This window comes from Phycodurus eques, chromosome 1 (genome assembly GCF_024500275.1).
Source record: "Phycodurus eques isolate BA_2022a chromosome 1, UOR_Pequ_1.1, whole genome shotgun sequence".
Classification (NCBI taxonomy): domain Eukaryota; kingdom Metazoa; phylum Chordata; class Actinopteri; order Syngnathiformes; family Syngnathidae; genus Phycodurus; species Phycodurus eques.
The window spans coordinates 30,441,432-30,455,991 of record NC_084525.1 but is presented as its reverse complement, the minus strand read 5'-3'; the positions used below and the strand labels follow the sequence as shown (position 1 = coordinate 30,455,991).

General features: G+C 41.7%; 1 protein-coding gene across 2 annotated transcripts; it reads right to left on the bottom strand.

The window, feature by feature from the left end:
* Positions 1–5,259: 5,259 nt before the first annotated feature.
* LOC133414713 (polyhomeotic-like protein 2) lies at positions 5,260–13,004 on the bottom strand. 2 transcript variants are annotated; one of them, XM_061700316.1, is made up of 7 exons: positions 12,709–13,004; positions 11,378–11,540; positions 9,824–9,902; positions 8,340–8,451; positions 7,553–7,679; positions 7,220–7,430; positions 5,260–6,780 (listed from the first exon to the last, which is right to left on the bottom strand). In XM_061700316.1, exons 2-7 carry the CDS (start codon positions 11,513–11,515, stop codon positions 6,620–6,622), a joined length of 828 nt encoding a protein of 275 aa, XP_061556300.1. In that variant the 5' UTR covers positions 11,516–11,540; positions 12,709–13,004; the 3' UTR covers positions 5,260–6,619. The 2 variants fall into 2 exon arrangements, with proteins under 2 accessions (XP_061556300.1, XP_061556377.1); XM_061700393.1 differs by having other exon boundaries at positions 12,820–13,004.
* Between the last annotated feature and the right edge of the window lie 1,556 nt (positions 13,005–14,560).

Here is a 14,560-nt window from a genome sequence, read left to right as displayed (position 1 = left end):
AAATTATGGATTGTGAAATGGTTGGCAGTAACAAATGCTTACCCGGAACTTCATATTGACACACGACAACTTTGCTCCTCTAAAAGGGACCACTCTGGTTATTTAGCATTTGTGGTATAAAAATGAAAGAGGATCTTAGAAGCTCAAGGTCAAGGTGAGGAATTTAATGTTTTGCTCGCATCAGCTAAAATTGGTTTCATTTTAAGGCCCAAAATATTTTTTTAGAAAGAGTATTTAGATAGGCCAGTCATCCATTGTGATTTCTCAAAAGGCATATCAACATTTTCTGCTGTTGCGTGTGATGTGTCCTGGAAATCATGGTAGGTGTACTTGAAGCATGCAAATTGTAAATTAACTAAATTGCCCATTGCATTCAAGAGAGAAGCAAAGCAGTGAGCCCAAACTATCTGGAATGTATTGTCAAAACAAACACATTATTTAATCAAGTTTCAGAATCTTGAATAAGCAAAACCCTTGAACGCCATTCAAGAAGAAGATGAACAAGAGGTCTTGGGGACTAAACTTGCGGGCTTAATATTAATATGTACGTCAAAGCCAAATGTAATGATTTTGTTCTTATCAGCAAGTTACTCTACTGACCTGTGTTGCAGCAGCAGCAGCATTCCAAGGAACCTGTGCAGTCAGATGATCTGACTCATCAAACCTTTATTAAAAAGTGCAGCAAATTCATCAACCATCCATATAAACAAATAGATTGTCTCTTTGAATTGATGTTCAATTGAAGTGCTTTAAATTGCCGCTAAACCGCCGATAGGGTCTGGGGTCTGATAATGTCCTTGTTTGTTTGGCATGGCACGAGAAATGACAGTCGAGTAGGAGTGTTAATTTACCCCGAGGCGACTGCACAGTGCAGGCGATGTCATACATTACAGTGTCATGAAAAAGTATTGGCTGGCCCCCTTCTCAAATTGTTATATTTTTGCATAGTTTCCCCATTTTAAGATCATCAGACAATTGTAAATATTAGACAAATATAACCCAAGTGAACTTAAAATGCTGTTTTTAAATGATTTCATTTATTAAGGGGAAAAAACTATTGTCTGATATTTACATTAGTTTGATCTTAAACATTAAAACTGCGGAAACTATGCGAAAATATAAGAATTTGAGGAGGAGGCCAATACTTTTTCACGGCACTGTATGTTAATGTTTATCAATGTAAAATTGTTCAATGTTAACATGTGCTCTCAGAATTGGTGTGCACCTGCTGACACTGCCACGTTTCTGGATTTCTTTCTTTGCTGTGTTGATGTTTTATAATGAATCATTCAATTAAATTAACAAGAAATGACCTTGTTGGCTTTGCTTCTCTCATTTGGTCCCTGAAGCCTCACAAATGATCACACCTCAATTTTTTAAATTTTTTAAAAATGTTATTTTATTTTTTAATAAATCAAACTACTGTATGTGCTTCAGTAGTCCCAACCTTCCCCATGACTTCAGCAGGCCACCACCAGTACTGAGGATGGTTGAGGCTGCTAGAACACTTAAAACAAACAAACAAAAACAAAATGAAAATACTGTATCTGTTATATGGCCTTGTTCACCCACTGGCCTCAACATTATGACCACATACACAATCTAATAAAATTCACAATAAGCATATTGTTGAACAAGCAACTCTTTTAGCATGCCAGTCATAACTTGGTAAATGCTGAATTTTGATACAGTTCTTGAATTGACAGGCACAAGGCAGGATGGGAACCATGTGTCCCCATCCTGCCTCAAAGTCTGCGCGGACCAGCTCGCTCCTGCAATCTCAGGTCTGAATGACTACAGGCCTGTCGCTTTGACATCTGTGGTCATGAAGTCCTCGTGCTGGACCACCTCAAGAGTGTCACAGGTCCCCTGCTAGACCCCCTGCAGTTTTCCTACCAAGCGAACAGGTCTGCGAATGATGGAGTCAACATGGGACTGCACTTCATCCTAGAACACTTCGACAGTGCAGGGACCTACGTGAGGATCCTGTTCGTGGACTTCAGCTCAGCGTTCAACACCATCATCCCTGAACTCCTTTCAACCAAGCTTCTCCAGCTCAGGGTCTCACCTGCCATCTGCCAGTGGATTTACAGCTTTCTGACAGGCAGGACACAGCAGGTCAGGCTGGGGGAGGCCACCTCATCCACACGCAGCATCAGCACTGGGGCGCCCCAAGGTTGTGTCCTCTCTCCGCTGCTCTTCTCTCTCTACACGAACGACTGCACCTCAGCGAACCCGACTGTCAAACTCCTGAAGTTTGCAGATGACACCGCTGTCATCGGCCTCGTCAAGGACGGTGACGAGTCTGCATATCGACAGGAAGCGGAGCGGCTGGAGCTGTGGTGCGGGCGACACAACCTGGAGCTGAACACGCTCAAGACGGTAGAGATGATCGTGGACTTCAGGAGGCATCCTTCGCCACAGCTGCCCCTCACGTTGTCCAGCTGCCTTGTGTCAACCGTCGAGACCTTCAAGTTCCTGGGAATTACAATCTCTCAGGACCTGAAGTGGGCGACCAACATCAACACCGTCCTCAAAAAGGCCCAGCAGAGGATGTACTTCCTGCGGCTTCTGAGAAAGCACGGCCTGCCACCGGAGCTGCTGAGGCAGTTCTACACAGCGGTCATCGAATCAGTCATGTGTTCTTCCATCACAGTCTGGTTTGGTGCTGCTACAAAAAAAGGACAAACTCCGACTGCAACGGACAATCAAAATTGCTGAAAGGATTGTCGGTACCCCCCTACCCACCATTGAGGACTTGCACGCTGCCAGAACTAAGACAAGGGCGTGCAAAATCCTCTCTGACCCTCCGCACCCCGGTCACCGGCTCTTCCAGCTCCTTCCCTCAGGTAGGCGCTACCGATCAATGCAAACTAGAACTAGTAGACATTCCAACAGCTTCTTCCCGCTTGCGATCAACTTCTTAAACACCTGACCTACAATTCCATTACAACATGCTGGCAATTTTTTGACTTGAGTTTGTTGTCACATTTCTGTGGGGGCCAATTATGTATTACTCGTGCACTCACTAGAGTTGTCTCGCCATGCTGCACTATTGGCATATACTGGCCACTCATGCCAGAGTAGCATCTGCTCCATTTGCACACTGATTGAGGAGTATCTGTAACATTTGGACAACCAACATTGTCCCAGATTATCGCACTACTCGTCACTTTAAACCGCATACACTCCTTGAAGTCTCGGCGCCCTTTGCACATTGGTCAATTCACCGGACTATTGCAATATTAGGCATTCGAACTGCTCTAAGTGCATCTTTTTGCACAATTGTCAAAAAAAAAGTACCGGCATTACCAGATAACTAGTAACCCTTTACTGCTCAGTGACTGTTTTCTTTTTTTGTCAATGTCTTTCTGTCTCCAAAGTGTTCTGTAAATTGACTGTCTGTTGTACTAGAGCGGCTCCAACTACCGGAGACAAATTCCTTGTGTGTTTTTTGGAAAATACTTGGCAAATAAAGATGATTCTGATTCTGACATTAGATTGTGAGGTGTACCTAATGCTGTTGCTGGTTGGTGTATGTTAAGATCGCCTTGATCTCCTTAACTATTTTTAACCATATACAGTGCATCTGGAAAGTCTTCACAGGTCTGAACTTTACTTTTTTTTTTTTAATGCTACACACGCATTCCATAATGGTTTAATTAACATAACAATACACGTAACAATAAAAATCATGTTCACACCCTTTGTCATTCAGCTGAAAATTTAGCTCAGGTGCTTCCTATTTCCTCTGATCATCCTATTAGTTTAATTAGACCCACCTGTGGTAAATTCAGTTGATTGGACATTATTTAATAAGGCACACACACCTGTCTATACAAGGTCCCACAGTTCACAGTGAATGTCAGAACACAAACTGAGTATGAGGTCAAAAGTAATTTTCTGTGGACCCCTGAGACAAAACTGTCTAAGGGCACAGAAAAATCAGTTGCTTTGAAAGTCGCAGTGAGCACAGTGGAGCTGACATTTGAACCCCAAACCTCAGAATTATGAGGCCGATGTGCTAACCACCTGCCCACTCTACTGCCACCATAACTGGCGATAATATTCAGAATTTGCTAGTTTGTCTTTTTTATTTGCCGCCGCACCTGTGTATGTAGTATGTGACATATTCTCAACTGATATTTATCACGGCGGCACGGTGACCGACTGGTTACAGCGTCTGCCGCACAGTTCTGAGGACCGGGGTTCAATCGCCGGCCCCGCCTGTGTGGAGTTTGCATTTTCTCCCCGTGCCTGCGTGGGTTTTCTCCGGGCACTCAGGTTTCCTCCCACATCCCAAAAACATGCGTGGTAGGTTAATTGAAGACTCTAAATTGCCCATAGGTGTGAATGTGAATGCAAATGGTTGTTTGTTTATGCGTGCCCTGCAATTGGCTGGCAACCAGTTCAGGGTGTACACTGCCTCCTGCCCGATGATAGCTGGGATAGATTCCAGCACTCCCCCGCGGCCCTTGTGAGGAGAAGCGGCTCAGAAAATGGATGGATATTTATCACCTTAGGTGGTTGTTCAGCTAAATGGGTATGGAGTCATTTGGTGATCAGTCTTCTTCCTGTTCAGTTTAAGGGTTAAAGTTCATTTTATGTTGCACCGTTGAGAATGTTCAGGTTCCTCGGATGCAGTGAAGGCAGCCTGTAAATCGGATCACCTGGAGAGGTGAAGCCCTTTGTTCTTAAAGCGTGGTTTGCAGTGAAAGACAAACATGGATGAAACACCACTGATTCAATGCTTCGATCACTGCAGAGATGCCATTGATACTGTATGTATTTCACTCAATGTAATTGTTTTTATGATAGACCTGTTCAAAGTGTCAAGTTTATCAGGTTAATTTTGTTTGTTGAGTAAATGTTTGATCTTAGTAGTTAATGCAGTTTGTGTTTCCTTGGAAGTATTTTTCCTATGTTTGAATGATTGGTGACAATTTTAATTCTTAAAAAAAAAAAAATTTTTTTTTTGCCTGTTTGTGCAAATCATTTCATTTTTGGTTGACATAAATTTAAAAAGAATTTTAAAAAAAAAACAGTACATAGTCAATTGTTTGATTACTTTTTTTGTGTGCAAATGTGATGCATTGAATTAATTAACTGACATGATTGTTTTCTTTTAAAGGTTAGCAACCCAATTATTTCGCAGGAAAGAAAAGGAACTATGGGATTGACCAGTTTAGGCGCTGAATCAGGAAACTCCAGTCTAGGAAAATGTGGATTACAACTTCACACATGAATTTACAGCCAAAATGAAGAAAATATTATTTTTAATAAAATACATGAACATGTTCAAGATGTAATGTTTTGGAATCAATTCAGTGAAATGTTAAGTTTAAATCCCAGATTGCTGTGTGAATAGTGTCAATGTATTTAAAGGGGAAGTTTGCAGGTTAAAAAAAATAATTAAAAAAATAAATTTTGGTCATACATGTTAGACGGACGGTCTGGATGACCTGACACTAGAATACAGTGAAACCTCGGGTTACAAATTTAATTTGTTCCATCACCCTGTTTGTTCTCAAATTTAAACAAAAATGAATGTAAATGCAATTAATCCAGAATGACATTATATTTACCTTATTTTGATCACTGTGTGGTTAAAAAGTAAACACCATGCAATATAGAAATAGCTGAGAACACAATTTATGATAATGAAATAACTGTTCGCTAGCAAATCACTTTGCAGTGTCTTAGCCTTTTCGGGTACAGCAATGTTGATGTTCACTGTGGTTACTGCTAGCCTTAAATGGCCACCACCTCCCATAATGGAGCGCAGCTTTTGCATTGCTTTGCGGGATGTGGCGGCCATTTTAGGCAAAAAACAAAGATATCCGAAGCACGGAGCCAATGATATTTATGCAGCGTGGGGAAAAGCACAAACTTCTGATCTTTCTCCGGCTGTGCCATGACTGTTCATAAACCGAAAATAGTGTGTAACCCGAGGTAATTTTTATTTTTAAAAATAAAAAAATTGTTCGTGAACCAAGGTTCCACTGTATTATTAATCTTTTGAAAAATCATCCATCTGGCCCCATTATATGCCTCTAACTAATTATTTAAAATGTGTCATGGCGCAACAAGAACAGCCAATCAGAGAGTCGAGCGACAAGGTGTGAGCGAGAGGTGTTGTCAATCATTTGCACCGTGCACACGCCGTTAGGAGATTATTATAGTTTCTTGGCTGGAATATTTTAATTTGCAAGAATGTGTTCGCTGTGCTAATAATGCATGTGTTGTATAAAAGATATGTTGAGGGATTGTGGGTCTGTCAGCTTACAAACCATACAAAAAGCTCTGCAAAATATCAACAAACGCTTGCATCTCTCTAAAATAAACAAATTCTGCTATTCTGCATTTTGTGGAAAGACTCAAAAACTGTTGATGCTCATCACTGGTTTTATAGCAAAAAAGTGACAAACTAACCTTTTAACTACTGTGAAACAAAGGACTTCTGGAAAGTACCCACGTACAGTATTACGCGCCATGTAACATTTTGACTCATTCCCTGCACCAAAGATTAAATATAAAATGCATGCATGAGAGATGAGCTACGGCATGAGGCTTGGAAAACAGGTGGATTTGAAATCGCCGTCATTGTGATGTAATTTTGTCAATTAACTTTGTCTTTGAGCATGCCAATTTGGGCAGCGATCTTGAGCGCGGGGCCCAGTTTGATGTTCATGGCCCCCACGAGATGGTCCTCCTTCAGCAGGAGCAGAGCCTGACCGTCGATCTCTTGCGAACGAAAGCCTTCCGCGATCTCCAGACAACCTGCAGACGCAAACGGTCGACTGTGAGGATACAAGCGCAGCATGCCACTGGTCCAATGTGTAGCCACCACAATGGATTTGCTACCAAGTTTAAACTTAAGTTTATTTTCTAAATCCAAAATGTCTTCCTTTTTGGAGGCAAACACGTGTTACTTTGTCATTAGTGCAAGACATTGTTGTTCAATAACCCACACAGAGCAGAGTAGCCATTGACGTTCGTTTGGCATTGAAAGTACTTTGACATTTTATTTTTTGGGATAAAAATTATACCAACAGTAAGTATCACACAAGTTATTGATTGACTGCTATGAGTGTCAGGCAAACAACTTCTTTTATTCTGCCCCTCCTTTTTTCTTAAAAAATACTTTGCACACTTTATGGACAGTACAAATGTGAAGGAAGGAAAAGCAACTGGATGCGGAAAAAAAGACAGACCCCACCTGGCAGAGAGCAGATGAAAACATAAACGTCGTCCACGTTCCACTGGCTGGGGTCCCTTGGGACTTCAGTGCCTTGCGCTCGAGGCCCCCACTGGTGGGCCGAGAGAGGGGGCGGGTCTGGTTTATAGCTGGATAAGTCTGAACATTGGCTCGATTCTCCCTGTGCGGCGTGAGTCATGTGACCAGCAGACTTCCGCACGCAGGAAGACGCCTGAAAGCAAAAAAAAAAAAATCTTCTTTCAAAAAACATCATTTATTTTCATTAGCTACATACTGACGTATGGATACAGTATGTTGAACATTATAAACACCTGACATTGACTCATGTCCCACCTTGTCTTTTGACTCCAAACTGGAGTTTTTGTTGTTTTCGTTCAGTCCTCTTTGTTTCTTCATGTCCTCAGTGGTAGATTTGCGGTTTGGGAAGAGACCCATTCTTTTTGTGCATCCTACATTGTATCTAGGAACAAAAACATACTTGGCTGAAGTTCTGACGAATAAATCAATCGTGATTGTTCTTTAATTTTTAAGTATATTTAAGAAACATACTTAATGACATAGGAAACATTGTGTAACCCAATATTTGCATTAATCCATAGCTGTAGTAAGAACAGTGATATACTAATAATGCTCATAAAGAAGTTTTTTTCCAAACTTAAAAAAGGGGACCAACTATGGTGGCACTGTGGTGTGACTTTTGAACATGGATGGAGTACTTTAAATTGGAAAAATGTCTGCTTTACACACAGCAGTAAGAGGGAAGGAGACTAAAAAGAATAAATGTCAACGCTTTGCCCACATTTCCACCAGGTAAGGTGCATTTTGGAACAGCAAACTCATGCATTTCTACCTCAGGGTTGTGCAGTGATAGTAACAACTATAAACTAAGCAGTGTTAAATTACAATAAAGTGCAATGGCATTGAGTCTAAAAACAAAAACGTTTTGAAGCCTCTGCCTTGATTCACAATTTTTTATTAAATGGTGCATTTTTATTTTGTATACTCCATCCATTCATTGTCTATAGTAATTATCCTGTTCAGGGTCGCCTGGAGCTCAACACTCGTTTTAGTATGAAGGCAAACAAAGAAGACCAATCTTGTGAAGACTCTATTTGATTACCTTTTCGCACATAGTGTCGAACAGAACCTCTTGGACCTTCTGAAGATGTACGCAAAGTCCACCTTGCCACAAAGCTCACAGGTAAGCATGGGCTCTTGGTGAGCCTTTAAATCTGATGGTGAAAAGACAAGTCAGAGATCCATGGTGTTACATCAACCAGCGAGCGGCACTGGGATGTGACGCTGGTATAATCTAGAAGAATACAGCGATCCCACACTCATTGCAGGAGTCACATCCCAGACCCACCCACGATAGGTAAAACTTTGTGATATGGAGAGATTGTATAAAACATTTTCTTGAATAGTTTAACCCTAAAAATACCCCTCCCACATGCGGTATCGGGCCGATGTCAGCCTCATTTCAAGGTATCGCGTACTTGCGTAGGCTGCCGAGACCAGCCATCGATACTTAAGACACATTTTTTTTTACATTGATTTAAGCCCTCGTTGCCAGTTGTCGGCGCCACACTTTGGCGGTGTGACATATTGACGAATCGTGTGCGTTAGAAAGCTAGGTTTTTGTTCACAATTATTTGTCATTGTGTTAACTAAACTTTCATATATCTAAAGTACTAGTTTCACCGTCATCGCCAAAATGTAATCTCCAATAATGCAATGGCAACAACTGTGAGAACGAGAACTTTATTCATATCACAACACGCAACAGCATCACAACACATTGTCGCTTTACGCCGTCGTGTCGTAACACAGAATGGCGTACGGCAGTACTACGCTCCAAGCGTGTGGAAATATTTTACCGAAAATGAGGCCGATAGCACAGTCACTTGCAAAATATGCAAGTGTATTCTTAAATACAACAAACGCACAAGTTAAATTGAAAAAGAGAAATGCTTATTTTTTTTGCCGCCTGGCTCTAATGTCCCATCTTAAAACATGTTATGCTATTGAACGGAAAATGAGACCACCCGGCTTGTTGAAAAGAAAAAACATGCGCAGGGCTCCCACCAATTACAACAACTTCATTCAGTGCAATGGCTAAGTTGTATTTTTTTTTTTTTTTTTTTTTAAATGTGAAACCAGTTTGTGGAGTCACAAAGGTTGGGGATTGCTCTACTGTGCTGAAAAAATATCAATGATGTCATTGATGAATTGACTTCAACCTGACTTTCATCACGTTAATAAATGGAATAAAAAATAACATGCAGTGAAAATCTGTGATACATAGATACTATATCTTTATATATATATATATATTTTAAATTATTTTGAATTTATGCCTTAAAATACCCCTCTCACGCCCTGTAATCACATTAGAAACTTATTTAATATATAGCGGGACTGTGATAGGTTAACCTTTTTTTAACTGGATTGCAAAGTAATTCTCTCGTCTCAATGTTTTGCCTGCGCCTTATGAACTAATCTAGTGCTTACGAAAATTGGGGAAATTGGGGGCCTCATAAAATCAAAAACAGCTCCAGACAATTGTTAACAATGAGACCAATGTGCCATTTCACTTAATGTTACCCTTTGATGAAAGCCCATTCATTCTTGAGTCAGACGTGTGTCTTCTGAGGCAATCAACTGAGAAAGAAGGACGTTCCACCTGCAGACACAAAAAGAGAATAATCAACTTTAAAATTCTAATTGGCAATTGTCTTGATCATATTTATTTTTCACTACAAATACAAACCCCAATTCCAATGACGACGGGACGTTGTGTAAAACATAAATAAAAACAGAAGAGAAAAACTTGCAAATCCTTTTCAACCTACATTCAATGGAATACACTCCAAAGACAAGATAGTTAATGTTCAAACTGATGAACGTTATTTATTGATTTTTTTTGGGCAGATATTCTCGCATTTTGAATTTGATGCCTGCAACATGTTCCCAAAAAACTGGGACAGGGGCCACAAAAGACCGGGAAAGTTGAGGAATGCTCCAAAAAACACCCGTTTGTAACATTCCACAGGTGAACAGGTTAATTGTAAATAGGGGAGTGTCATGATGGGGTATACAAGGAGGATGAAAGGCTCAGTTGTTCACAAGCAAGGATGGGGCAAAGTTCACAACTTTGTGAACAACTGCGTAAGCAAACAAGTCCAACAGTTTAAGAACATTTCTCAACGTGCAACTGCAAGGAATTTCATCATCTACGGTCTATAATATCATCAAAAGATGCAAAGAATCTGGAGAAATCTCTGCACGTAAGCAGCAAGGGCGAAAAGCAACATTGAATGCCCGCGACCGTCGATCCCGCAGGCGGCTTTAAAAACCGGCAGAATTGTGTAAAGGATTGCCACTTGGGCTCAGGAACACTTCAGAAAACCATTGTTAGTTAACAAATTGTGTGTATTTTATGTCAGGCACCTTGTTAGACAGCTAAGGGGTCCCCAGAAAGACGTTTATTTTTTTATTTTTTTTTATCTTCATTGAACAGATACAAAACAGACAAAGAGACATCATCGGAAAGACGTGTTGAGTTTGTTCGCGACAATTTATTATTATTTTTTTACTTTTAAACAGTAATTATTGTTTGATTATTTTCTGCTACAAAAAAAACGCAAGATAATATGTTCATATAGCTTTTTACAAATGGGAGACAAGGGGCTACGCTCCACCGACTGCTTGGTAAAATGCGTCATTTCCGCTGCGTCATTTTCAGTGCGCCACCGACTGGGCCAGTGTGGGAATGTCTCCGGTAGACACAAACTCTAAAAGATCAAATACTGAAAAAGTACGATGTTAGATGAGCTGATAGGCTTTATCTGCATTATGTCATCTCCTCTAGCAGTGACGGGTGAAAATGAGTTCTTTTTTTTTGGGGGGGGGGGCGAGAGGCTGGGTACACCCTGAACTGGTCACCGGCCAATTGCAGGGCACAAAAAGATACAGTATATGATGCTTCATTCTCTTTTGTTTTTGGTATTTCAGTTGTCCAGTAACGGCAATCATTCCAAAATGCGTTGACTCTTACCCTTTTTGTTCCAGCATTGATAAATAATGAATTCTGTGGGCGCGCGTGTGTGTGTGTGCGTGTGTATGTGTGTGTGTGTGTCTCTGGTACAGAGTACTCACAGGGAAAGGCTCAGCACCCTCCTGGATAACAAAGCCCTCTATTAAATGGGTCAGGATGTGGGATTTAACTACGGTCTGGGCTGGCTTGCTCTCTCCTCTGTATCGGCTACTGTTTGTATTGCCATTCCCAGCGGTCATGACTGGAGCACAGGATGCCCCTTACCTGACAACACAAACAGCATCACATACTGTTAGCCAAATATAAATTTGCCGCTGGTTTACATGCTACCTTCACATTGAATGATACATATTTACGCAATGGATTTATTAAAACAAATATTTCCTTATTCATTGAAACACTGATGATGCATCATTAATATCAACTGGTGGGTATAACTGCATTCCCAGTGGCGGTTTCTGGCATGTGCATTATGTTGGGGCGTGGGCGGGGAAGGGGGGGAGCGCAGCCCCTACTGATGCTACGTGAAAGGGGTTTCTATTGGCTGATGCATGACATGTCAGTGATTGCCATTTGTAATCATAGGAATAAGTGCCTGCTTGTGGAGTTGCCCGATGCAGAAGAGATGGATTTTTAAATCAAATCTCACTTGAGGTCAACCGTGTCCCAGGAGCGTTTAACTCGCCTCTGCATCGAAAGCATCAATCACCTGGGAAACAAAACCAAAATTACCGCCATAAGGTTGCCTTCACCCCCCCCCCCCCCTCTCCCCATTTGTGGGATGCAGTATTTGTGGTTTTCGAATTCTGTTTCCTTCATTTTTACCTATTTTGATTTTTCCAAGATTATTTTTTTCAGCACAAATATTTACTGTAATTATAACTATACCGTGTGTGTGTTTAGCGTAGGTGCGCGATAGCCTAATACATCTTCACGTAGCACAAGAAGGCACGTTCAGTTACCGCAGTGCTTACTGTTTTTTTTTTTTTTTTTTTATATTTCTTTGCCTTTATATTTGTGGCCTACAAGTGTTTGTCAATCAAATATTTACAATCATTATGACTATTCTACTGCGTTAGCGTAGGTTACTGATTAGACTACGTTGTCGGTCGTGTTCCGATCTACGTACACATTCGGGTTACGTCGCCGTAGGTGGGAACGGAACTGCGTCGTAAGCCGAGGACCCCTGGAGTTGATTAAGTAGTTTATTTCGAATGGAACTTGGAAAGAGTTTTGTGTCCTCATAAAAGCACCATAAACCTAGACTCGGGTGAATATGAATCACAAAGATGAGCGAGCCTTTTCCCTCAGCGGTGTAAATGCGTGCTTGCTTGCGTGGGTTTGCGCCACAAGCATTAAAAGCTACATTTCCCCGGCCGTGTCCCCCGAAAGGACACGAGGAGCGGAATGAACTATTTCCGTCCGAACCCACCTTCGGACCACTTGGGGAAAGAGGCGCCCTCGCTCCGGGTTAAACAATGGTGAGGTCCAGGGAAGAGGACCCCTTTGTTCCACTGCTGCGGGCGACGTTTCATTCACTCACCGTCCCTCCTCCGCCAACACTTATCTGAGCCCAGCCGAGCGAACTGCGGCCCAGATTAGCTCATCGTCTCGAACTGTTCATGGCCTCAAAGTGCATTAAAAGTCAAATGCAACTCTTCCGATGGGACAGTAATCTGCACGACAACGCTTGTACGGGCTTGTACGTGCGCGTGCCTCACGCCGGACAACAACAACAACAAACCGCCAAGCAGGCACCACTTCCGGTATCGGCCTCCAAAATAAAAAGGGATTTGGCCGTCACTGCAGTACTACCAAGCAATATAATATCAATGAGCACATACATAATATATACACTAATATATAATGTAGGGACAATAGCCATACATCCCTTTTATAGTTGTTCTTATCGCAGGTGCCAAACTCAAGGCCCGGGGGCCAGATCCAGCCCGCCACATCGATTGTTCGTTGCTCGCTAAAGGTATTAAAGTTTCTACTTCATGCTTGTTGTTAAATGGATTTGTTCTGTTCATTTGGACATGAAACCTGTACCAAAATTCATTCATTCCCATTCACACCAATGGGAAATTTAGAGTCTTCAATTGAGTCTGCGTGGATGTGGGAGGAAACCGGAGTACCCGGAGAAAACTCACACAGGCACAGGTAGAAGATGCAAACTCCGCACAGTCGAGGCCGGATTTGAACTCCGGTCCTCAGAACGGTGAGGCAGATGTGCTAACCAGTCGTTCACCTTGTACCAAAATTGAAAATAACTTTTTGAAGATTTTACTTTTTTTTTTTTCACCAAATCCCTTCTTAACATAAATTGAACAATAGTTTGGTTTGTATACTTCAAATTTGGTTGTCATTATTTTCCATGACTTCTGATTTCAAGTTGGTGATATAAAATAACAATGAAATGTTGCATGTACGCATGACAAGTACAGTATATGATTGTCACAGTCATAATGGGCGTTATTATGAATTCCACTAGAGTTCTAGACAGGACGTGCCTTACTGCAATAAGATTGGCTGCTGCGTCCACCCACCCTGCTGCAATATGATTGGCTGTTGCAACCAGGGAGGACATGCTGGGCCTCGCTACCCCCCCACTCCCCAAAAAACAATGTTGAGATTTTCCATTGAACTTCATATTCATTGTGTTATACTGTGTCCTGTAGATATTGGTCAAGCTTTTATCTAAAAAGTATGATAAAGTTCTAAAAAGTTCTGAGATCTCAGGTTCAATTCCTGCTTTCCTGTGTGGAGTTTGCATGTTCTCCCTGTGCCTGCATGAGTTTTCTCCAGGTCCTCTGGTTGCCACCCACATTCACAAAACATGCATGGTGGGTTAATTGAAGACTAACTCATCCATGTGAGTGCGAATGGTTGTTTGTTTGTATGTGCCCTGGGATTGGCTGGCAACCGGTTCAGGGTGCACCCCTCCTTTCGCACAAAATCATCTGAGACAGGCGCCAGCATACCTTCGCAGGTAGGGTCGCCCCTACTGAGGATAAGCAGTTCAGAGAATGGATGGATGCATATACAACATATATATTGTTTTTCTCTAAAATATACTTGATTCTCAATTACAATTTGAATCTTTAAAAAAATACATCCATCCATCCATTTTCTTTACCGCTTATCATCACTAGGGTCGCGGGCTGCTGGAGCCTATCCCAGCTATCTTCGGGCGGGAGGCGGGGTACACCCTGAACCGGTCGCCAGCCTATCGCAGGGCACATAGAAACAAACAACTATTAGCACCCACATTCCCACCTACG

Excerpts from the sequence above, each read along its gene's own strand:
- LOC133414713 (XM_061700316.1), bottom strand. The coding sequence starts at position 11,515 with ATGACCGCTGGGAATGGCAATACAAACAGTAGCCGATACAGAGGAGAG. Across the intron at positions 9,903-11,377 it reads AGGGTGCTGAGCCTTTCCCT|GTGGAACGTCCTTCTTTCTC; the intron begins GTGAGTACTCTG and ends TTGTGTCTGCAG. Across the intron at positions 6,781-7,219 it reads TTTCATCTGCTCTCTGCCAG|GTTGTCTGGAGATCGCGGAA; the intron begins GTGGGGTCTGTC and ends TTGCGTCTGCAG.